Source organism: Oncorhynchus clarkii, chromosome 16 (assembly GCF_045791955.1).
Source record: "Oncorhynchus clarkii lewisi isolate Uvic-CL-2024 chromosome 16, UVic_Ocla_1.0, whole genome shotgun sequence".
Classification (NCBI taxonomy): domain Eukaryota; kingdom Metazoa; phylum Chordata; class Actinopteri; order Salmoniformes; family Salmonidae; genus Oncorhynchus; species Oncorhynchus clarkii.
In genome coordinates this window covers 23,273,827-23,299,603 of record NC_092162.1, presented here as the reverse complement: position 1 = coordinate 23,299,603, position 25,777 = coordinate 23,273,827, and the positions used below count along the sequence as shown (strand labels likewise).

The 25,777-nt window shown below is 43.9% G+C and overlaps 2 protein-coding genes across 7 annotated transcripts in view; one reads left to right on the top strand and one right to left on the bottom strand.

The window, feature by feature from the left end:
* LOC139368216 (TERF1-interacting nuclear factor 2-like) overlaps window positions 1-25,777 on the top strand; it is a 65,993-nt gene that overhangs the window by 15,420 nt on the left and 24,796 nt on the right. For 2 of the 6 annotated variants that reach the window (XM_071106871.1, XM_071106870.1), the window contains 7 exons: window positions 1,991-2,095; window positions 2,193-2,288; window positions 2,445-2,555; window positions 2,975-3,101; window positions 7,683-8,340; window positions 8,436-8,485; window positions 9,152-14,306. In XM_071106871.1, the coding sequence (XP_070962972.1) occupies window positions 1,991-2,095; window positions 2,193-2,288; window positions 2,445-2,555; window positions 2,975-3,101; window positions 7,683-8,340; window positions 8,436-8,485; window positions 9,152-12,123 (4,119 nt within the window). In that variant the 3' untranslated portion in view covers window positions 12,124-14,306. Of the gene's footprint in view, window positions 1-1,990; window positions 2,096-2,192; window positions 2,289-2,444; window positions 2,678-2,974; window positions 3,102-7,682; window positions 8,486-9,151; window positions 14,307-25,777 lie in introns of those variants that run through there. The other 4 variants (XR_011626935.1, XR_011626934.1, XM_071106874.1 and 1 more) reach the window with 4 other exon arrangements.
* The window catches only part of LOC139368217 (potassium voltage-gated channel, subfamily H (eag-related), member 4b), a 64,969-nt gene continuing 60,116 nt past the window's right edge, over window positions 20,925-25,777 (bottom strand). The window contains exons 15-16 of the mRNA XM_071106875.1: window positions 24,827-24,903; window positions 20,925-22,222 (exon numbers count right to left, since the gene is read on the bottom strand). Coding sequence (XP_070962976.1) covers window positions 21,086-22,222; window positions 24,827-24,903 — 1,214 coding nt within the window. The 3' untranslated portion in view covers window positions 20,925-21,085. The remainder of the gene's footprint in view (window positions 22,223-24,826; window positions 24,904-25,777) is intronic.

The following is a 25,777-nucleotide window of genomic DNA, read 5'->3' as shown; positions in this document are numbered from 1 at the left end:
ATTCAAAATGGATTAAATATATTTTTTTCTCACCCATCTACACATTAAAATTGGGAGGTATTCAGATGCTCATATTGGCGCCAGGTAGCCTAGTGGTTAGAGCGTTGGACTAGTAACCGAAAGGTTGAAAGATCGAATCCCCAAGCTGACAAGGTATAAATCTGTCATTCTGCCCCTGAACAAGGCCGTTAACCCACTGTTCCTAGGCCGTCATTGAAAATAAGAATTTGTTCTTAACTGACTTTCCTAGTTAAATAAAGGTAAAATATATTTTTAAAATAAGTAAATCTCACCCTGGGATTTACAGTATTACTGGCTTAGTACACAAGGGGGCTCCAAAAACGCAAAAAAAACATTGGGCGTCTATTACCAGAATGCTAACAGAATGAGCATAAGTAATAGCGAATTTCCTGGGAGGCTGCTAGCTAAATATGCTAACAAGCTCAAAAGAAAATAAACAAATTTCAATGACAGGCAATCCAGCTCTTAAAGTTATACATATATACAGTACCAGTCAAATGTTTGGACACACCTACTCATTCCAGGGTGTTTCTTTATTTGTACTATTTTCTACATTGTAGAATAATAGTGAAGACGGGGTGAAATAACATATGGAATATTGTAGTAACAAATAAAGTGTTAAACAGTATTTATTTTATATTTGAGATTCAGCTTTGCACACTCTTGGCATTCTCTCAACCAGCTTCATGAGGCAGTCACCTGGAATGCATTTAAATTAACAGGTGTGCCTTGTTAAAAGTTCATTTGTGGAATTTATTTTCTCGTTAATGCATTTGAGCCAATCATTTGTGTTGTGACAAGGTAAGGATGGTATACAGAAGATTTGGTAAAAGACCAAGTCCATATTATGGCAAAAACAGCTCAAATAAGCAAAAATAAATGACAGTCCCTCATTACTTTTAGACATGTCAGTCAATCCGGAAAATGTCAAGAACTTTGAATGGTTCTTCAAGTGCAGTTGCAAAAACCATCAAGCGCTATTATGAAACTGGCTCTCATGAGAACCGCCACAGGAAAGGAAGACCCAGAGTTACCTCTGCTGCAGAGGACAAATTCATTAGAGTTGACTGCACCTCAGATTGCACCTTAGATTGCAGCCCAAATAAATACTTCACAGAGTTCAAGTAACAGACACATCTCAACATCAACTGTTTAGGGGAGACTGCATGAATCAGGCCTTCATGGTCGAATTGCTGCAAAGAAACCACTAATAAAGGACACCAATAAGAAGAAGAGACTTGCTTAGGCCAAGAAACACGAGAAATGGACATTAGACTGGTGGAAATCTGTCCTTTGGTCTGATGAGCTCAAATTTGAAATTTTTGATTCCAACCTCCTTGTCGATGTGAGACGCAGAGTAGGTGAACAGATGATCTCCGCATGTGTGGTTCCCACCGTGAAGCATGGAGGAGGAGGTGTGATGGTGTGGGGGAGCTTTGCTTGTGACACTGTCTGTGATTTATTTAGAATTCAAGGCACACTTATTTTGAATTCAGGACACATTCTGCAGCGATACGTCATCCCATCTGGTTTTGGGCTTAGTGGGACTCTAATGTGTTTTTCAACACGACAATGACCCAAAACACACCTCTAGGCTGTGTAAGGCCTATTTGACAAAGAAGGAGAGTGATGGAGAGCTGCATCAGATGACCTGGCTTCCACAATCACCTGACCTCAACCCAATTGAGATGGTTTGGGATGAGTTGGACCGCAGAGTGAAGGAAAAGCAGCCAGCAAGTGCTCAGCATATGTGGGATCTCCTTCAAGACTGTTGAAAAGTATTCCAGGTGAAAATGGTTGAGAGAATGCTAAAAGTGTGCAAGGCTGTCTTCAAGGCAAAGGGTGGCTACTTTGAAGAATCTAAGATATAAAATATATGTTGATTTGTTTAACAAATGAACACATCCCATAGTCTCTTACTTGCAGGTTGGTGTACATAATAATTAATAGTATTTTTTTACTCCATCAGCTGGTTCTGGAGTTGTGTCGCACAGATCACCTAGCTGACCCCGACACCATCCAGCCACACCTGAACAGGCTTAGATCCTGTGTCATCACTCATAGGGAAAAGGAGGTGAGTGCTGCTACTCAGTGAAATATCAAGACTGATAACTTTGCTGTTGTTTAACGTTGGCTAGTTAAATTGACTGACTGTTCAATGCTTGCTGTAGATTCCTGATCCAGAGGTGGAGGCATCAGAATCCAACTTCCTGAAGCTGATTCAAAGCCTGCTAGAGGACCCAATTGGGAGGGAACACTTCTTCCAGGTCAGTGTTGTCACTGACTGTGTAGCTGATCAATTATTTGTGACATTTTTCTTTAGAAGGTTACCAAAATGTGAAAGGTATGAATACTTTCACATGCATTGTAGATCATTGTTTTAATTCAAAAGCATGGACATAATGTTCTTGTTTGTTTTCTAGAATGTTTATTCAGAGGAATTCGGCCTCAAGTATGACTCCTCACTGCAGAGTCTGGTGTGGGAGTTCCTGTCTAGGCTGGAGAAGTTACTTCCAACACCAACCCTTCAACAGGTACCATGCTAAGATGTTATTGCCATCATCAGTCTACTTTCATACAACAATCACTGTACAAAGGGATCCTATACAAATCGGTTGGTAGTGGTTGGACCAAAGGTGACAGTGTTCCACTTTGGGTAAGTAGGCTTTATACCTATTCAGAAAACATACTTTCAGTAGTATAAGAAGAAATTGGCTACTTTAAAATGGAGATAGCCCTCAATGTCGCCACTGCAAAGATGTGCCCTCTATCCAACGCTATGGGTTAAACCAAATGTTGAAATTATATAAATGCCAAATGTCTATTCATTGGATCCAATTATGGTAGAATGCAACATCCATAGAGAGATATTTCTATTAACTGGTTTCATATAAAATATTAATTCAGATGATATTATAGAAATGGGGACCATTGCCATTCCTCTTTCCATTAGACTGCATCTTGGTTTCTACCTGACCCTTCTATCCTGGAGGACTGTGTGCAGTTTGTGTGTCACCCCGAGCCTTTGAAGACCCTACTCCAGTACCAAAACAACACATATGAATATGTGGACACCAACGGTAAGAGCTACGTTACTCTGAGCTTTAATGTATGACATAAAAATAAGCAAATTTTAACTCACTGTTCTATATCGTGGAGTTCTGCTCCTAGTGGTTTACCCCGCTGCCTAGGCAGCGAATAGCCTGAGAGGAGATTATGCACACACCTGCAACCAATGGGAGCACAGGTGTCCCTATATAAAAGGGACGCTTCCCCTCAATCAGCCTCCCATTATCTTCAGCGACTTGAACCGGACTGAAGAAGCCGAGAAGACAAGTCTCAGGACGAACCCGCCGTCGATTTCGAAGTATCAATGTTGTCCATCTAAATGAGCACACCGGTATTTACACCCAACCCAAAAGCTCTTTTAAGAGCTCAGTGTCACTGCTCCTCTGTGGACTCACACGACCTGTGTTTCGTGTGCTTAGGGTCACAGCACGCTAGGAGCAGCCTCACAAATCTCCCACAATGCCCTAGCTGCGCTCTCCTTTCTTTAAAGGAGAGGAAGCAGCAGTGGGCATTTTTTAGGGAGGATTTTCCTCTAGAGGACGCAATGTCAGCCTCAGTTTCTGAGGCATCATATGATTGCACCGCTTCTGGAGATGACGAGGATGTTGGTAGGTGCATGGATGTTTCTCCGGAACACTCCATTCCATTCCACTGACCGAATTTGGGGAAAAAACTCCCTCAGGAGAGTGCAAGATTTTTCTTATCCTTGTGCGAGGACAAGGTGGACTCTGACTACTCAGCAGCCCCCTCACGTCATGGCCTCTCTGCGCTCTTAGTTTCCAGGGCTCATTGAGAGGGCTGCGAGCCGGCTAGAGCTCCAGCTGCCCCCCCATTCCCCCCAACCCGGAGGTGGATATGATGGAGGGCGGCCCCTATTCTCGGCCAAGAAGGGTGGGGGAGCCATTGGCTCTCGCTCATTGCCCTCGCTCAGAAAGTACGCGGAGGGCTCATGAGAGTCACCTTTGACGGCACTCGCGCCGGCCAAAGCTTATATCCCATTCACCAGAGTGGACAGCAGACGAGTGGGAATTTCCCAGGGGATCCCCAGGCTCGAGAGCGCCATGGCGGCGTATCTCGTCCCGGGTTCGAGCTCCTGACCCTCGTCCAAGAAGGCTTCTCTACCCACATCAAAGGACCGACTCACAACGCAGCTGGTTGAGAAGTCCTTTGTACTCGGGGCCCAGGCTGTAGCAGCAGGAAATAATATTGCCCTCCTGGCAGCCTCTCTGTCCCGTCTCACTACGGGTAAGACTGGGCTGTCAGAGGAAGAGACAGAATAAGCATCACCCAAGTGTCGGCTGTGTGTGCGGGGAGGTCCATGGCCACTATGGTGGTCGCGGAACGACACCGCTGGCTGTCTCTGACAGGCATGAAGGAGACCGACAAAGCCATGCTGTTGAACTCCCCCATCTCTGACGACAGCCTCTTCGGAGTCACCGCCAAAGAAGCGAAGGAGCGTGTTGGGAGGCTGGATTAGGAGAGGAAGAAATTATTTAGACACCTGCCGCTGGCAGGACAAGCTAGATTGCTACCCAGAGACCCACCCAGGTAGACCTGGGTCTAGTGCCAGACAGCGAGCCCGGCGACAGACGACAACAGCGCTACGAGAGTGGGCCCCACCCCTCCTGCAGCGCCGGAGAGAGCAGCCGACCCCGCCAGCAAGAGAGGTGGTCGTGACGTCACCCTGGCTGCACCCTAAGGGTGGCCAGAAGAGACGAGGGGGAGAGGATAGAGGAGAGCACATAGCCCTGTTCGATTGTGCCCACTACCCCCCCCCCCCCCCCCTCCCCACCACTGTATAGGGATGGAGTAGCCAACATGTTGTTTGTATAATAAAGACTGTTCCAATTGACTTTTGTCACAAGAGAACCTCTTTTCCATGACAACCAAAGAGTTTTGTGGCTGAGGTTTTAAAGAGCAGCCTGGGACGTTGGTGAAGGGTTATGCCATCCAATTCCATTGGACTCCTCCCCCGTTTTTGGGCGTGGTGGAAACAGTGAGGAAATCGCCAGAGAAAGTCGCCGCTCTCACTGCAGAGATTATGGAACTTTTGGCGAAGGAGGCGGTCACAGTAGATCCCCGCGAGCAAAGGAACAACGGGCTATATTCGCCCTACTTCCTAGTGCCAAAATAGACGGGGGGGGAATGAGGCCAATACTGGATCTACACATTCTCAACGAGAGTGTAGCCACAGGGCCCTTACGAATGCAAGAAGGTTTCATCCGAATCACACAGTGATGGCGCATTCGGTCATGACACTTGGGTCTCATGTCGTCATGTCGTCTGAGAAATCAGTATGATATGTCTTCTAACCATGGTTCAGTCTGTACTCAGCAAAGCGGATTGGAGGACTTGAACTAAGTGGAAAAACTGCAGGACCGGTGGACTGGTTTCCTTCAGGTCCGCTTTTACCTGTTAGGGTGACTATGTGACATGACTCCTGACTGAGAGATCAATACAGTAGAGGTCATGTATTCTAACCTGCCCACAGGTCTATGACTATGTTTGGGCGGAAGGATGAGGGAAATAGTTCCTCAGTGCTGTTAGACCAATCATTGAATATTGACAGGATATTGAAGTATCATCTATCTGCTGGTTCAGATTAGTAAGGCTCATATTCTGTTTATCTGCCTATCTGGCTATTCAAACCACTAGGAGCAGAGCTCCCCCATGGGGCTCCGCCCCACTCATAGAATTGGAGTTACAACTGCGGTAACTATCGTTCACTACTATATCATATAGAGGTCAACCGATTATGATTTTTCAACGCTGATACCGATACCGATTATTGGAGGACGAAAAAAAGCCGATACCAATTAATCGGCCAATTTTTATATATATGTAATAATGACAATTACAATAATACTGAATGGACAATGAACACTTATTTTAACTTAATATAATACATAAATAAAATCAATTTAGTCTCAAATAAATAATGAAACATGTTCAATTTGGTTTAAATAATGCAAAAACAAAGTGTTGGAGAAGAAAGTAAAAGTGCAATATGTGCCATGTAAGAAAGCTAACGTTTCAGTTCCTTGCGCAGAACATATGAAAGCTGGTGGTTCCTTTTAACATGAGTCTTCAATATTCCCAGGTAAGAAGTTTTAGGTTGTAGTTATTATAGGACTATTTCTCTCTATACCATTTGTATTTCATTAACCTTTGACTATTGGATGTTCTTATAGGCACTTTAGTATTGCCAGTGTAACAGTATAGCTTCCGTCCCTCTCCTCGCTCCTCCCTGGGCTCGAACCAGGAACACAACGAGAACAGCCACCCTCGAAGCAACCACTCCAAGTCTCAGAGCGAGTGACGTTTGAAACACTATTAGCGCGCACCCCGCTAACTAGATAGCCATTTCACATTGGTTACACCAGCCTCATCTCGGGACTTGATAGGCTTAAAGTCATAAACAGCGCAAATGCTTGACGCACAACGAAGAGCTGCTGGCAAAACGCACTAAAGCGCTGTTTGAATGAATGCTTACGAGCCTGCTGCTGCCTACCACCGCTCAGTCAGACTGCTCTATCAAATCATAGACTTAGTTATAACATAATAACACACAGAAATACGGGCCTTAGGTCATTAATATGGTCGAATCCGGAAACTATCATCTCGAAAACAAGACGTTTATTCTTTCAGTGAAATACGGAACCGTTCCGTATTTTATCTAATGGGTGGCATCCATTAGTCTAAATATTCCTGTTACATTGCACAACCTTCAATGTTATGTCATAATTACGTAAAATTCTGGCAAATTAGGCGGGCCAAACTGTTGCATATACACTGACTGCGTGCAATGAACGCAAGAGAAGTGACACAATTTCACCTGTTTAATATTGCCTGCTAACCTGGATTTCTTTCAGCTAAATATGCAGGTTTAAAAATATACTTCTGTGTATTGATTTTAAGAAAGGCATTGATGTTCATGGTTAGGTACACCTTGTAGCAAGGATACGCACCGCATCGAGTATATGCAACGCAGGACACGCTAGATAAACTAGTACTATCATCAACCATGTATAGTTAACTAGTGATTATGATTGATTGATTGTTTTTTATAAAATAAGTTTAATGCTAGCTAGCAACTTACCTTGGCTTACTGCATTCGCGTAACAGGCGGTGTCCTCGTGGAGTGCAATGAGAGGCAGGTGGTTAGAGCGTTGGACGAGTTAACTGTAAAGTTGCAAGATTGAATCCCCCGAGCTGACAAGGTGAAATTCTGTCGTTCTGCCCCTGAACGAGGCAGTTAACCCACCATTCCTAGTCCGTCATTGAAAATAAGAATGTTTTCTTAGCTGACTTTCCTAGTTAAATAAAGATTAAATGTATGTAAAAATGTAAAAATATATATATATTCAACGGCTAAATCGGTGTTCAAAAATACAGATTTCCGATTGTTATGAAAACTTGAAATCGGCCCTAATTAAATCGGCCATTCCAATTAATCGGTCAACCTCTAGTATCATATAACTGCTGGTTGTTTATTATCAATGCCATAAAAAGACATTGGTTTGTGTCCCTAAAACTAAAAAAGATGAACCAGGGTTTGTTTGACATGGACTTTCCTCGTCTTCCTGTCTCAGCTTTATCTTCGGTCGACTACATCCTCTCATCGCTGTCGCTCTCTCCACTAAAGACAGTTGTGATCTTTCCAGATCAAACTGACCCAGAGATCAAATCAGAACCCATGGAGGAACCTTTGCCATATGAACATATGAACATTCAAAGCCCAGCCTCATCTGACAACGATTCAGAAATGCTTTCTTTGTTGGAGTCAGATTACGTGAAGAGCGTAGAAGGGGTGCATTCAGACGGACATTTGAATGTTGAGATTTTGTCTTTACAAATTCAAGGTTCAGAAGAGGTGTGTATACACAAGGAAACTACTGAGGGAGACCTTAAACACGAGACAGTTGACAAAGAGTCAGCAAGAGAGAGAGAACAAGATGGCGCTTTTCACCAACCTCAAACTGACAGTGGGCTAACAATACAAAAACCTCACAGCATCCAACAGAAAGTGCAGGACAGTTCTAGTTTGTCAACTTCCTGTCTGCTCCGTCAGCCCACGGTGCTGCTGCACCGACTTGACATGACTGATATGCCGTTACCTGTGTCATCTCCAACATTGAGGAGAAAGAGGCTTCAAATTAAAAAAGGGCGATCCCAAGGACAGAGAGCGGGATGGGTCATATCACCAGAAAGTAAGAGGAATGCCAATGGACAGCCACCACCAGAGACTGAGTAAGAATTAGTGAATTTATTATACTGGAAACAATTCTTGCTACTGGTAATCTTCCATTACAATCCTAACACTCCTTCAATTTGGTATTTTTCAGACAAGACCGTGTAACCTCAGACGATGATGCTCCCAAGAAAAGGAAAGCTGGTAGGAAAATCATCATCCTAGCTATGATTCAGGCTCTCAATTTTATACAGAATCTGCTTCTTAAAGTGATATTTGGCTCAGCGTTTATAATCAGTTAATGGTAAGCTCAGTATTTTACAATGTGATGTCGGATGGTTTCTCCCCCTGAAAGTATACTATAGGCCAGGAGAAACTGTAATCCATGGTTCAGTTTTCTACAAAATTCAGCTAATTTCAGTCACTGCTTGCTAACAATGAATGGGAGTGGTAGGGGTATGTGGTGCCTGTTGAAAATAATGGCCAACTCATGTATATCAGGCACCAGATACCCCTCCCATTGATTTTTAGCTAGGGTGGCTAAAGTTAGCTGGAGATTGTAGTGGCTGTTTAAAGAAAAACTGTAATCCATGGTTTGGTTATCCCGGCCCTTAGACGACTATCAGGGGGAGAGACCGTCTGACATTAAGTTTTAAAGTACTTCCCCTTCAATCACTTGCCTTGGAATGCACGTTCAAAAAGTCACACATTTGGCAATTTTGTTAATAGCATAAAACCTATGGCTGCTAAAGTTAAAGCAATTTGCATGTCTTACACTGACTGTCTGGCTATCTATAACCGTTTGACCCTTACTTGTTCTCCCAGATTTTGCCATGTTTTGAGATCACCATTTTTTATTTTCAACTCTAGGTAGAGGCCTAGAGGAAGAGACACTGCACCACCACATCAAGGACTTTCACTCAGAGGAGTGCAGTGGACAGAACAGAGAACCTTTTGACAGTGTGCCTCAGTATTCTTTGGCCCCTGACCTATCCCATGTAATTGGGCAGTCTACTAGAAGCAAGCGGGTCAAAATGTGCTCCTTGTGTAGGAAGACCTTCATTGGAGCAAAGGATTTGACGGCACACATGAGATCTCATACTGAGCAGAGTCCTTACCAGTGTGCCCAGTGTTTGCAAAGCTTTGAACATCAGGAGGACTTACACAAACATCAACAGATTGGGTGTGAGGTGGCAACTCAACCAGAAGAGGACAACATGTCTACGGCATCTTTTGAAGAGGATAACATGTCTGCAACATCTTTTGAGGATGGGATTGAGGCATCCCAGCCCAATGGCACTTCGCCCCTGAGCCCAACAACTTCTAACGTTCGTCCCAATCCAAAAGAGTTTTCCAAAGCCAGAACTTGCCATGTGTGTCAGGAAACTTTCCAAAGTGCATATTTAATGAGAAAGCACCTGAATTCCAAACACGATCAGCTCCCTTACCAGTGCTGCGACTGTGGAGAACATTTCAAGAGGAAGTTTCATTTAAAGGAACATAAGAAATTGTGCTTGGCGGCGAGCTCAACAACTTCCAACATTTGTCCCACTCCAGATCAGTCTTCCAAAGCCAGAAATTGCAGTTTGTGTAACAAGACTTTTGACAGTCCATATTTAATGAGAAAGCACCTCAAATCCAAACATGATCAACTCCCTTACCAGTGCCCGGGCTGTGGAGGAAATTTCCAAAGGAACTTTCATTTGAAGGAGCATAAAAAAGAGTGCTTGGTGGCGAAGAGTCTCCTCTCTTGCTCTGTGTGTGACAAAACTTTCATTGAAGCAAGCAATTTGACAAAACACGTGAGATCTCACACTTACCAGTGCACCAAGTGTTTGCAAAGCTTTGAACGTCAGGAAGACTTACAGAAACATCTGCAGAATGTGTTTGAAGAGCCAGCTCAATTTGAAGAGGACAACACGTCGATGCCTTCTTTTGAGGATGGGACAGAGACATCCCAGCCCGACGACACTTCCAATGTCCTTCCCACTCGAAAGGAGTCTTCCAGAGCCAGAACGTGCCGTTTGTGTCACAAAACGTTTGACACTATACATTTCATGAAAAAGCACCTGCATTTCAAACATGCTCAGCTCCCTTACCAGTGTCTCCACTGTGGAGAAAACTTCAGGAAGAAGTTTAATTTGAAAGAACATCAGAAAGAGTGCCATATACCCACTCCAACACAGTTGTCCAAGGCCAGAACATGCCGTGTGTGTCACAAGACTTTTGTTAGTGTACATTTAATGAGAAAGCACCTCAAATCCAAACATGATCTGCTCCCTTACCAGTGTCTCGGCTGTGGAGACCATTTCTACAAAAATTCTCACTTGCTGAAACATGAGAAAGTTTGCTCAGCGGCAAAGAGGCTCCTCACTTGTTGTGAGTGTGGTAAGACTTTTAAGCTCTCTCAGCTTAAGAGGTGTAACCAGGTGAACCAACAGCAGGCTCCTAAGGGGGGTCACCAAGAGACCAACACGACTCTAATAGTGGAAAATGGGATGGAGATACCCCAGTCCTTCAGCACAACACCCCAGAACCCAACAACCTCCAATGCTCTCACAATTCAAGGGCAATCCTTCACAATAGCCAACCACTGTGAAACATGTCTTTTGTGTAATGAAACGTTTGAAAATGGAGAGAATCTGAGAAAACATATGAAATTCCAACATGATGTACGTACGTACGTGTGCCTTGTTTGCGGGGAGACATTCCAAAGCAAATCTGAACTACAGAAACATTCTGACATTCATTTGGGCTCCAGAAAGTGTCCTTTGTGTGTTAAGAATACTTCTCAATCAACGCTGCAGCACGTTCAGAGACAACAGCAGGACTCGAGGGTGTCAAGTGAGGGAGTCAACCCAAACCAGCACCAAAGGGATGTTGATCCAGCAGATGGCAGCAGCTCGCTGGCACCAAGGGAACATGAGACAAATATCCCACAGCCTTCAACCTATCTATGTGATACATGTGGTAAAGACTTCCCATCTCTGTGCCGATTGAAAAGACATTTGCAAGTACATACAGGAGAGCAGCCTTTTCCTTGCACGGATTGTGGCAAATGTTTTACTTGCAAGGGTAGTCTGAAAATCCATCAACGCCTTCATACAGGAGAGCGGCCATTTGCGTGCACTTTGTGCCAACACCGCTTTATCACAAATAAACACCTAAAAAGACATATGTTTACTCACACAAGGGAAAAGCCTTTTCAGTGTTCAGCTTGTGGGAAAACCTTCAAAACGAAACAAGGTTGGAGCAGACATCAACAATTTAGGCGTTGTTACCTGGAAAAACATACTAGAGCAAGTTTTCTAGAGAATCAGAAGGACTTACAAAAACATCAGCAGATTGGGTGCGAGGAGGCAGCTCAACCAGAAGAGGATAACATGTCTACATCATCTTTTGAGTATAAGACATCCCAGGCCCATGGCACTTCAGCCCAGAGCCCTGACACTTCTAATGTTCGTCCTACCCCAAGACAGTCCTCCAAAGCCAGGACGTGCCACGTGTGTCATGAAATCTTCCATAGTGCATATTTAATGAGAAAGCACCTGAATTCCAAACATGACCAGCTCCCTTACCAGTGCTGCGACTGTGGAGAACATTTCAAGAGGAAGTTTCATTTGAGGGAACATAAGGCAAAGTGCCATTGTACGCCTTCCTCCAAAGCCAGAAAATGCTGTTTGTGTAACACGACTTTCAACAGTCCATATTTGATGAGAAAGCACCTCAAGTCCCAACATGATCAACTCCCTTACCAGTGCCGCGACTGTGGCCATTTTTTTAAGCTGAAGTTTAATTTGAAGAAGCATAAGAAAAAATGCCCCACTCTGAAAAGACGTTAGCGAGTACACGCTGGAGAGCAGAATCCTTGCACGGATTGTAGCAAACACTTTACTTTGAAGGGTAGTTTGAAAAGCCACCAACTCCTTCATACAGAAGAGCAGCCATTTGCGTGCACTTTATGCCAAGAACGCTTTATCACGAATAAACAGCTACAAGGACATACGTTTACTCGCTCAAAAGAGAAGCCTTTTCAGTGTCAAGCTTGTGGGAAGGAAGACTTTCAAAACAAGGTTGGAGCAGACATCAACAATTTAGGCATGGTCAGCTGAAAAAAATATATACGAGAACAAGTTTGCTTGAAGATTGAGTAATTGTAATTCCCGACCTTCACCATTTTACTTGTGATTTTGGTTCTTATTTGATTCTCTTTGAATAGAGACATTTTTGGTTTTTACAAACAAACGTCACCACGCATTCTCGTGTTTAAAAAAAAAAGCCCTCTAGCAGAATATTTACACGCAGATGTCGGGACCTTGACAAACTTAATAGTGATGACTATGAAAACACAAGACTGGTGGCTATAACTATGTTCAAGGAGAGTATTATTCTTCTGGCTTTATCGAGCTCTATTTGTGATATTTTACCTTGCTGGCTTGGTAGCTTGCTAGGTAATTCATCCTCGGAAGACATCTGTGACGTTGTAGACTATAACCATCTGACTACATGTTTGCATCTGAAGTTGGATGTTGTTGTATTGTCAATCCCCGATCTGAGGAGGAACTGTGCATTTCCCGGCCGGGAAATGGGTCTAATACCTATGTTCAGGAATGTCCCCCAGAGCTGTTGCCAGATAATTTAATGTTAATTTCTCTACCATAAGCTGCTTCCAACGTCGTTTTAGAGAATTAGACAGTACATCCAACCGGCCTCGTAACTGCAGACCATGTGTAACCACGCCAGCCCAGGACCTCCACATCCGGCTTCTTCACCTGCGGGATCGTCTGAGACCAGCCACCCGGACAGCTGATGAAACTTTGGGTTTGCACAACCGAAGGATTTCTGCACATACTGTGGTGCTTATCGTCCTCACCAGGGTCTTGACACGACTGCAGTTTGGCGTCGTAACCGAATTCAGTGGGCAAATGTTCACCATTAATTCGCTGCACGCTGTGCTCTTCACGGATGAATCCCTGTTTCAACCGTAATGATGGCAGATGGCAGACCCACGTGTATAACTTCATGTGGGCGAGCAGTTTCCTGATGTCATCATTGTGAACAGTGTGCCCCATGTTGGTGGTGGGGTTATGGTATGGGCAGGCATAAACTACAGACAACAAACACAACTGCATTTTATCGATGGCAATTTGAATGCACAGAGTGATACCGTGACAAGATCCTGAGGCCAATTGTCGTGCCAGTCATCCGCCGCCATCACCTAATTTTTCAGCATGATAATGCACAGCCCCATTGTCGCAAGGATCTGTACACACTTCCTGGAATCTAAAAATGTTGCAGCTCTTCCATGGCCTGCATACTCACCAGACATGTCACCCATTGAGCATGTTTGGGATGCTCGAGAGACGTGTACGACAGCGTGTTCCAGTGCCGGCCAATATATAGCATACCCATTGAAGAGGAGTGGGACAACATTCCACAGGCCACAAACAACAGCCTGATCGACTCTCTGCGAAGGAAATGTGTCGCGCTGCATGAGGCAAATAGTGGTCACACCCAGGTACTGACTCGTTTTCTGATCCACGCCCCTATCTTTTTTATTTTATTATTATGGTATTTGTTATCATCAGATGCATATCTATATGCCCAGTTATGTGAAATCCATCATTTCGGGCCTAATGAATTTATTTCAATTGACTGATTTCTTTACATGAACTGTAGTAAAATCTTTGAAATTGTTGCATGTTTGGTTTATATTTTTTGCATCAGCGTAGATGGTGGGCGTTGGACGCGGTTTGTGACACACAAGGTTGTCATTTTGAATTCCAATGCCGCTTTTGTTTTTCAACAGTATTAACTAATCACAATTGTTTTCTACTCTAAATCACTAACTCAACAGCTTCATATTAAAAACAAGAATGGCGCAGGGGTCCAAGCACTGGTTTATGGACCAGAAGGACACAGGCTCTAATTTTGCCCAATGCCCTTTCTCTAAAAAAATTCTCACAATGCCCCAATGTGTCGATATGCTATCCAGTAATGAATGGTCACAGAAAGTATGGGTCGTGTTATTATAATTATTATTTTGTTTTTGAATTTTACCCCTTTTTCTCCCCAATTTCGTAGTATCCAATTGTTGTAGTAGCTACTATCTTGTCTCATCGCTACAACTCCCGTACGGGCTCGGGAGAGACGAAGGTTGAAAGTCATGCGTCCTCCGATACACAACCAACCAAGCCGCTGCTTCTTTAACACAGCGCACATCCAACCCGGAAGCCAGCCGCACCAATGCGCCGGAGGAAACACCGTGCACCTGGCCACCTTGGCTAGCGTACACTGCGCCCAGCCCGCCACAGGAGTCGCTGGTGCGCGATGAGACAAGGACACACCCCTACCGACCAAGCCCTCCCTAACCCGGGCGACGCTAGGCCAATTGTGCGTCGCCCCACGGACCTCCCGGTCGCGGCCGGTTACGACAGAGCCTGGGCGCGAACCCAGGACTCTGATGGCACAGCTGGCGCTGCAGTACAGCGCCCTTAACCACTGCGCCAGGGTCGTGTTATTTAAACACCACACCCAAATGAAAAACAAAACGATTGAAACGAGGAGGAACTTGTCACTCGTATAGTGAAACACTTTTGTTTTCCGTTACGTGCCTGACACTTACATGACCCCGCACATATTGATTGCACAGCTGCAGAATTAACAGTTGTTTAAAGGAGAATTACCCCCATATTCAACTTCAATGTGCCATACACATTTGCACACGGCTCGGATCAATCGTAATACTACATAACACAACCGAGTTCAGAGGAAAAAGGTGAAACATTCAGTGAAATGGATAGGATGTGTGCTCTGCTGACCGCAAACACTACATAGTCCGATGCGACGATTGCTGCCTTGGATGCATACTCAACGTCTACGTTTTCCCACTCCAGAGGGGGGAGCTACATGATAACGAACAAGAAGGAACATCCAAATCTCACCAGGCTCAATAGACACACATCCCTTTTGAGCCTCTGCATTTCTACCAGGTAAGGGAGTTTTTCACTTGACCTGACTTGAGGTATTTCCTTGTCTGTTGGTAAGGAAAGACTCCCTGGCTTTAATTGTTACGGTATCTTGATATTTGGGGCCTAAAAACTCACTGGCTTTATTTGTGACGGTAACTAGATATTTTGAGGGTCTGACAAACTGAAATAGATACTCTCTTAGGGACCAATTTATTACATATTTATCCAAATCACTTGTCCTTTTTCTCCCTCCCTTCACTGTTCATTTTTTAGCTATCCCCCTAGTTTTTTTGCACCGAGGGTATTTTCCAGGACAACCTTGTCTTTTCCCGCTGCCAGATACTGTCTGTCTGTCTGCCACAGTTATTGGCCTATCAGTGACCATGTACTGCTCCTGGCAACATGACACTGTAAGGATGTTCCTAATGTTGCTACAATATTGCAATCTCAAACACGTTACTTTTTAGTGTATACTGAACAAAAATAGAAATGCAACATGTAAAGTGTTGGTCCCATGTTTCATGACCTGGAAATAAAAGATCCCAGAAATGTTCCATACGCACAAAAAGCGTATTCCTCTCAAATGTTGTGCACAAATTAGTTTACATCCCTGTTAGCATGCAGTTCTCCTTTGCCAAGATAATTAATCCATCTGACAGGTGTGGCATATCAAGAAGCTGATTAAACCGCATGATCATTACCCAGGTGCACCTTGTACTGGGGACGATAAAAGGCCACTCCAAAATGTGCAGTTAATGTCACACAACACAATGCCACAGATGTCTCAAGTTTTGAGGGAGCCTGCAATTGGCATGCTGACTGCAGGTATGTCCACCAGAGCTGTTGCCAGATTATTTAATGTTAATTTCTCTACCATAAACTGACTCCAACAGGCCCACCCACTTGGGAGGCAGGCCCACCCATTGCCCAATCATCTGAAATCTGTAAATTAGGGCCTAATGGATTTATTTATATTGACTGATTTCCATCTATGAACTATAACTCAGTAAAATCTTTGAAATTCTTGCGTGTTGCGTGTTATATTTTTGTTCAGTATAAGTAATATAAGAGAACCGTATTCACTGGTTCGTGTTCATAGGGTGCATCGTAGCGAAACGTTTTGCAAAGGAAAATGAGATCCAGCCTTTCTTACAGCTCAGATGGTACCTCCCGGTTCCGTTCTGCTTTCTTCCATTTCGTGCCTAGTGAACATAACCCTGGATTTAGGTTGAGCCACCTGGCAGACCTTTCAAGAGATGCTGTCCCTGACTGCTTCCTCTGCATGCCAAGGGACCCATAAAAAAAGCACTTTCATTAACAAGCCATTAGTATTGATCGGGCAATTTAAAGGTAGTGGAAGTCGAGCAGGTACAGGTATCTAATAACAAGGCGGCACCGTACAGCCAGACTATAAGCCATCCTTCAGCTGAACCTTTTCACCCTCCCAGGGCTGTTGTGTTGAGAGTTATGGGCACACAACCCAGTACCACCTGCCACAGCCCTCAACATCACCACCTACCAGAACTAATAGGGGCAAAGTGGCAGATGCCAGGGGGGGCAGTGCCCACCTGGGGGGGAACACGATCTGCGGTAAAGACATTAGATCCCAAAAGCAAGTCGGGGTGACAGCGACAAGCGTACAGTATGAGCGGAAGGCAGCCAAGTGACTCGGCAGGTGAAAAAAGTGACGGGTCATTAAGGCGGCAGGTTCTCGTGCCGCACTGACACACATTGGCAGACGCTGCGCGGGGGAACGAAGGTACGTAGGCAGGCAGGCGGCAGCCTCGAGGGATCAAGTTGTTTATAGAGTGCACCGAGAAAACTGAATCCATGTGAAGTCATTTCTGATTCAGAATACATAAGAGAAACATGGATCCTGCTGATCTGTCCTTGATAATAAGTAACAAAGTTCATCAGGGAGGTTAAATAAAGATGCACAAGGTTAAACAAAGTATTGTGCAAATGTTGCAGTTTCAAAGCTAATTTCCTGCAATTCTACAACATATGTTCATATGATATCTGGGTGAATTACAAAATCAATGGGGGGCCCCCTGGTGGTCAGGACTGTTGGGCACATGCTTTGCATTTCTATTGCGAAATCTGTAAGCGCTTCAGCTTTACAAATTGAATAGAGCCCCAATTTACCTAGCAATCTGAAAAGAAAAGAAAAATAGCTGACATTGAGTGACTGTCAGTGACTGACCTACACAAGAGGATTTAGAAATGTCACGTTGTGTATTATACTATTCTACAGTTGAGACACCGACTGAGTTCATAATAATAAAGGAAAGTAGTTCAGACTTTGAGCAGAAGTCGTTGATTCGGTAAAATGATTAGAAAATACTCAAATACAGAGAAAATAAGTATTTAACACACAAAGAGTTAAATAAGCATGTATATGAGCCCAGGTCTGGTGTGTTTGCATGTGTGAATGGCCAAACTGAGCTCCACAGTGATCTTAAGCTGAACGTCACTTACTGTGGACCTGATGAGAGCTGGCCAACCTGACGAGAGCGGGTAACTCTGGGTAATTCCTAAGCTCCTCATTTATTTGTGGTAATGTAGCCACTGACTGAAACTTTGTAATCTGTTAATTACTGGATATTTAGTGGCATTCTTCGGTGACAGCCCCTCCCTGGTGTGTCACTCATGCTGTCGTGCCATACAGAAAGCAGTGGCGGCTGGTGTAGGGAGAAATGAGGATGGCATTTCTTCCTCAACCAGCCTGCTCTGACAGAAAGGCATGAGCCTGCCACTATGACAAACAGATGGATTATGAAATATTGTTTCTCATGGATTAAGGGAACATGCGCTCTCTCTTGGGAGTTAAGTTTGACACCCCTAGTTTAGAGAAAGTTTAGTAAAATACACAGTAGGATTTGTCAGCATATTTTATTATGTCAGTCAAGGAGAAATCATCTCAAACAAAATTATGGTATACTCTGAATATTGACGTGCGATTATGTTTTTTCTCCCTCGGGCATAAATAGTTTGGAAGTTCTAGAATATATTAAGTATATTTCCTCAGGGAACTGTTTTCCTAGCTAGGAATGAATAGTATTAACTTTCAAAATGGGGGTACACTGTTTTTTGCAGCTTTATTTGAATATTCCTACTATACTGCATGTGTGCTTTGTATAAGGGTGTTAAATTGTACACTTAAGCCTATCCTTATCGAGGAAGATCCGCACTAGCTCAATTGAAATTTAAAGGCAATGTTTCTGCGTTCGCAAATTCATGGTAAACACTGCATATGTTGGCTCAATAAGAAATGCCCTTTCAATTTCAATTGTGCTATAATGCAGATCTTCCATGATACGGATTGAATCTAGCCCTTAATAGGTGTTAGGAAAAAAATTTAAACTGCTTTTTAAATTATCTCAAGATGTTATTTGGTTGCGAATAATGAATCGATTGAGGTTGAAAATACACAAAACAATGTATCTTCCAACATAAACATGCCTGAACTTGGAGAGAAAAAACACCACGTCAACCAAAAACAATTAATAGATATATTATGTTATCTGAAAACGTATATGCCCAGTATGTAATAGTAAGTCAAAACATCCAACCGTGCGTGTGAATCAGTCAGCCTCGACCTGTCATGCAAGTACAGTATTTGTGTATACAATCTACAGTATCTCGAATAGAATGTTAACATATTGTCGATACCTTTTCCTTAGGAAAAAGAATAAACAACTTCAGCATGCAATGAGGTAACAGGTCATAACAGCCAATTCCTCTGCGAGGAAGCCTAAATGTATACTTGTATTCTTACTTATAGGAGTTATCTCTGTGTGAGTGCAGAAGTTGTTAGACCCCTCTTTCCAGGTGAGCTCTAGTCTGGTTCGGAGTGCAGTGACACAGCTCTATTCAGAACACATCATTCAAATTATATACTCTATGGCTGACTCGAAGGTCGACATTTTATCTTTTCGAAATTCTTATGAAACTCATCTTGTGCTCAATAACCAGCTGTGGGGGAACAGGTTAAGGTAGATTCATGTTTTGTGGTTACGCAATATCGATTGGCTTCATCTCGACTGAATATCTTACGGGAACCCACTAATTCACAGGTGTGTATGGCTCCGTCCCAAAAAGGCACCTTATTCCCTATATAGTGTACTACTTTCGACCAGACCCCTATGGGCCCTGGTCCAAAGTTGTGCACTATATAGGGAATAGGGTGCCATTTTGGACGCACTCTATCACTAGCTTACTGCTTGTAGTACTGCTTGACAAATGAATGTGTCAATAGTCGTCTTTTGGTTAAACAAGCGAATGCCCCTATGTGTAGTATGGAGATTTATTCATGATGTTCATAATTGGACACCTTTATGCTGCGTTTACAGAAGCAGCCCAATTCAGATCTTTTGCCAATTATTTGCATATCTGATCTTCTTCCCTAACGTGTAAACAGCAAAAGACCACATGGAATCAGATCTGTTGACTTCCGATTTATACCATCTCCATATGTGGAGCTGAATCCTGATACAAACCCAATCCTCCATATGTGACCTCTGTCTGGACGCTCAGATCAGATTTCTTTGCTCTGAAATGTTACTCTTTTTTTTTTTTTACCATGATTTGCCTTGACCATGACAACCACCCTAATATTTAAAGGAACAGAGACAGGAAATGAGAATTGCATCTGTGTGCTACTTCAGAGGCTACATCAGTGTGAGCAGAGAGGAGGTAAAATTAGAGGTTTCACTCTTGCCAAAAATCTATCCAAAATAAGCCCAAAGCATTTCTACGGGCTTATTTTGGACCTAAGGTTGTCGCCTGCCTTCCCGCCTTTGGGACAACGACTCCCATTGTTATGACGGAGACATGAGCGTTATATACAGATCTCTGGTGTGAATGGGCAAATCTGATATGGGTCACATGTAAAACTTGAGTGTAGACAAAAAAGATCAGATATAGAACGAAAATCCGATTTGGGTTCTTGTGGCTGTGTAAACACAGCCATAGTATGGCTATGGTAAGCAGCCTCCGACCTTGTTAATCTGAAAAAACTTGAAAGCGTTTTTTAAATAACGACTGTTCATCAATTAGAAAACAGTAACTGCTTTCTGAATTTTGAACCTATTTTCTTGAGACCTTAATACGTTTTGGTTGCATTCTTTGATTACTTTTGTAAAGGTAGCCATTTCAACCAAGTGTAATGTTGTTTCATTGAACTGAATTAAACATTTTATATATTAATAATATAATCATGGTTTGCATTTGATTAATTCCCCTTTTAGAGGACTTGTGTAGGAACGTAACAATGACCCCTGTTCCGCGCTAACATTTGATCGAGGTGTTAGAGTCAAGAACCTTGACCTAGGTCACAATCACTTCTAACCTCGAACGGGATTTCAACTTCAATAATACACATGTTCAGGTTGATCTTTCAATCGAAAGAGAGAAACTCCTCAAAAAGGAGCTACGTCTAAAAAAGGACACACTTGATCAAATCCAAGACAACGCACAAAATGACATGCGTTTGCATAGTAAAAGCTGTAAGTCGCTTGAACGCAGACTAACAAGTGATCCCCCCCCCCCAAAAAAATGGGGGAAAACACACCACACGTTAAGAACACTCAAAAGTGCACGTCCATAGTGTTGCACAATGTACAGTCCCTATAATGCTCTGTAACATGTCCACTTTTCTTGTCTTTGTAAAGATTCAGTTCCCTGTCCAGTTTTTAGTTCCCCGTGATGGTGGTTGGGGTTGAGTTGTTGGGGCCAAATGTAGGGCCAAGCGTAACCTTTTCACACTACCGTGCCAGCGCGGACCCTAGTGTGCTGGCCCAGATATTTTATTCTCTCTTGTGTGGAAAGGGCACTAGTCCGTCAGGTCCAGGCACCAGGACTGCTCTGTGCACTGAGTCTGAGCTCCCAGGCTGGATCTCCTCGACCTGGTCCCGGGGCTCTCGCTGTCCCTGCTCTCCGTGGAGCCCCCATTCCCCAGCAGGCACTCCAGACTGGTGTGTCCCACCGCTGCCGAGTCTTCCAAGGGGATATGGGGAGGAGCGCAGTTGTCCTGCCTAGGTGGAGACTCTGAGTCCTGGGAACAGACGGACGATGGCCTGGGGAAGGAGTGGGCAGTTCCAGGGCTGGAGTGGACAGACAGACTGTGCAGGTCCTCGTCAAGGAGGCTGGAGGTGGATGTGTATTGCTGGGGGAAGTCATGGCTTGGAACCCCGTCAAGCCCCAGGACTGCAGCAGGTTCCCCCAGGGTAGGCCTTGCAGGGTGTAAAAGGGGTTCTGAGGCTAGGTAGATGTGCGGGTAGGTGCTGGGGTAGGCATCCAGGAGGCTGTGAGTAGACGTGGGAGCACCAGACAGCAGACAGCTGTACAAACCGCTGCTAGGCGGCTGCAGACACAAGCTGGGTTGGGACTGGCTGATGCTAACTGGGCTAGTGTCAAGGCCAGGGCGATTCTCGCCAAAGTCCTCATGCCCAGCAGTGGTAGACGTGCCTGGGCTACCACCACTCTGTAAGGTTGGGCTAATGCTAAGCAAGGAAGGGCCAGTCCAGGGATGGGGTGAGGTTCTACCAGATCCCCGGCAGGGTCCTGGCACGGCCGCCGAGTCTGTCACATGGTAGAAGCTAGGGGGCCCTGGGCTGGAAGACTGAGGTTGGGTCTGGTAGTGGTCCTCTGGCTGTCCACCCTCTGTGGCCCTAGCCTGGCAGCTCCCCCCTGGAGCCTCACTGTAGCCCCAGCAAGGGTGGAGTGTGTCCGTGTGTCCCCCCTCCATGCTCCCAGGGTCCTGATGGAGGTGCAGGCTGCTGGGGGCCAGGTTGTAGGCTGTGCCAGTGCTGGCGGTGGGGTTGGGGTTGGAGACCATTTGGACGGCGTAGGGATAGGAGGAGGACAGGGAGGCTGTGTAGTGGTGCATAGCCACCTGGGCCTGGAGAAGGTGCATCATGTGATGGAGGTCCTTGGTCAGCTGAGACACTTCGTTGTTCAAGTTGCCCATCTGGGAAGAGAGAACATATACTCAGGGGTTAGATTGGGGAGGGGAAAGCGACAACATACGAATGTATTCAGACCTTTTGATCTGCACGTTGAAGGCGAATATTCATGCGAGTCTCCCTCTGACGTCACTAAATGATTCACGCGAAAGTCATAGTTTAGTGCGAGGATCTCAAGTCTGAATATCTCAATATGTAAATACATATATACTTTACATATGTCTGAAATGAACATGGCACAGGAGCCACTTTTCATAGCACGACCGCCACTTACAAAATAGCCCAACCCAAACGGCAGCGACTTTTATTCTCTCAAGCATATCTTTGCAACTCATTTCCAGCCCTCACAGCGTGACTCTTACTTCTCTGAAGCTTGCACAAAGTACACCTATCCAACACTGACTAGCTACTGTTCTCTGTGACTAAGAAATGACCTGTTTTCACATGCATCCCAAAACTCCCAAGAGAGAGAGGGAGGGAGAGACTGTAACGATTCAAAAAGGGAGGAAAGTGGAAGGGCACATGGGAGGAGGAGGGGGGGGGGGGGAATAGGGGGTAGAAGGAATCCGAGGAGAATGTTTAGGGCGGGTTGGGTTGTCATCATCAGGTATTTTTGGTATTGTCGAGTCAGCGCTTGCAGGTTTTTCCCTGCAATGCAGAAGCACCCTGCTGATTAATTAATACCCACTTCAGACAAGGCCTACCTAGAACCATCTGTATACTCCAGCACCACCTGCCACACATTTGCATCCACATTAGGGATGGAAGAACACATTGTGCTACGTAAAGGTGGAAATTGCATAGAATGTAATAGAATAAAGTCAATTTGAGTTGAATAGAATTTGGATAGAATAGAATAGGAATAGAATAAAAATACAATAGAGTTGGAATAGAATCGAAATCCAGAGATTGTGGTGGATGCCAATATGCATTTATATGCATTTATTAAGGGTTAATACATTTTCTTCAGAGAGAATTTATGAGCCTAGGTAACACGTTTGTTAAATCACAAGAAGGTTACCCGTTCATGCTACGATTTGTACTTTCGGTCGTTCTTTGTAGTATCACCAAGTGGTTCACATGTAATCCAAGATGTGGCGTTGAATGTGCAAATATGCTAATTCCTAATGCTATAGATAATTTCACTAACTAACTGCAGTATTGCATCACAAATTGTTGTTAGTATTTTATTCAACATTTATTGTACACATGCATATTCATGCTCTTATTATACATATTGCGTCGGTATACCCATTCCAGGTTTCTGTCTAAGAGGGGCTTCATGTTAAAGGGGCCAGCTGCAGTGCAAGTGAATGATGAAACAAAGAGAATGTGTAGAGTTGTTGCACACTTGTAAGGGTCCATATAAGGACATACATAAGATGATGCATATGTCAAACTATTACGAAGTCTGGTAAAGAAGCTAGGCAAATGGACATATTTAAATTAAAAAGTACTACAATTAGGTGTTCAAATCCTGCCGTGCCCTTCAGCAATTGAACTTGTTGTATGAACATCAGGCCTTCACTGCCTTGTACAGAATATAGAAAATCTATGAAAGTGACTTTAGACAGAAGTGTCTGCTCAGCAAGACATAGGAGTAGTCTCAGCAGGAAACATAGGAGTAGTTTCAGCCAGAAAACAGTAGTAGTCTCAACAAGAAACATAGGAGTAGTCTCAGCCAGAAAGTAGTAGTAGTCTCAGCAAGAAACATAGGAGTAGTCTCAGCCAGAAAGCAGTAGTAGTCTCAACAAGAAACATAGGAGTAGTCTCAGCAAGAAAGTAGGAGTAGTCTCAACATGAAACATAGGAGTAGTCTCAGCAAGAAAGTAGTAACAGTCTCAGTAAGAAAAGTAGTAGTAGTCTCAACAAGAAACATAGGAGTAGTCTCAGCCAGAAAGCAGTAGTAGTCTCAACAAGAAAGTAGTAGTCTCAACAAGAAACATAGGAGTAGTCTCAACAAGAAACATAGGAGTAGTCTCAACAAGAAAGTAGTAGTAGTCTCAACAAGAAACATAGGAGTAGTCTCAACAAGAAACATAGGAGTAGTCTCAACAAGAAAGTAGTAGTAGTCTCAACAAGAAACATAGAAGTAGTCTCAACAAGAAGCATAGGAGTAGTCTCAGCCAGAAAGCAGTAGTGGTCTCAACAAGAAACATAGGAGTAGTCTCAGCAAGAAGCATAGGAGTAGTCTCAACAAGAAACATAGGAGTAGTCTCAACAAGAAACATAGGAGTAGACTCAACAAGAAACATAGGAGTAGTCTCAACAAGAAAGTAGTAGTAGTCTCAACAAGAAACATAGGAGTAGTCTCAACAAGAAACATAGGAGTAGTCTCAGCCAGAAAGCAGTAGTGATCTCAACAAGAAACATAGGAGTAGTCTCAGCCAGAAAGCAGTAGTGGTCTCAATGAAAAACATAGGAGTAGTCTCAGCCAGAAAGCAGTAGTGGTCTCAACAAGAAACATAGGAGTAGTCTCAGAAAGAAAGTAGTAGTAGTCTCAGCAAGAAACATAGGAGTAGTCTCAGCAAGAAATATAGGACTAGTGTTCTCTTTCTCACTCAGCAGTTAGGCTGCACTGAGGCTTACTCTACTGTAATGTACTGTACCTTCTGGTTGAGCTGACTGATGCTCTGTCTAACCTCTTCCGACTCCAGAAGCAAAGTGGCGTTCACCTGCCTCGTATCTGTGGAGGAAGAAACAGAAGAAGACAAATACCTCTTAGGCTCATAAAACAAGGAATAGGGTTAATTTGTTGTTTGGTGTGATTGATATGTTGAGTGGCTGTGTGTGATTGATTGATTTACAATACTGGAGTGTGCTAGCGAATATAATAAAAAGTGTACACTTTATCTATGGCATTGATACGTATATGTTTCCCCTTGCATCTGTGTCTGGTGTTAGCTTGTTCATGGCTAGCTTTAGTAACTCAAAAGGCTATTTTACATGGGAATCAGAATGACTGTTCGGGATCTTTAAGACAAAACTGTAACTTGGCCACTCAGGAACATTCACTGTCTTCTTGGTAAGCAACTCCAGTGTAGATTTGGCCTTGTGTTTTAGGTTATTGTCCTGCTGAAAGGTGTATTCATCCTCTCCCAGTCTCTGGTGTAAAGCAGACTGAAGGAGGTTTTCCTCAAGGATATTGTGCCTTGTTGCATACAAATGCACGTTTTGGGATATTTTTATTCTGTATATTTGTATTCTTCTTTTCATTTAGGTCATTATTGTGGAGTGACTACAATGTTGTTGATCCATCCTTAGTTTTCTACCATCACAGGCATTGAACGCTAGCTGTTTTAAAACCACCAATGCTAGCATAACTAAGCAGTTTCATTCCTACAGCTCAGTTCAGAAGGACGACTATCTTTGATGTGTCCGGGTGGTTTAATATATAAACTCTGCAGTGACAACAAGCTCAGTCAGATGATGCTGTGACACACCGCCCCAGACCATGACGGACCCTCCACTTCCAAATCGATCCCGCTCCAGAGTACAAGCCTCGGTGTAACGCTCATTCCTTCGACGATAAACGTGAATCCGACCATCACCCCTGGTGA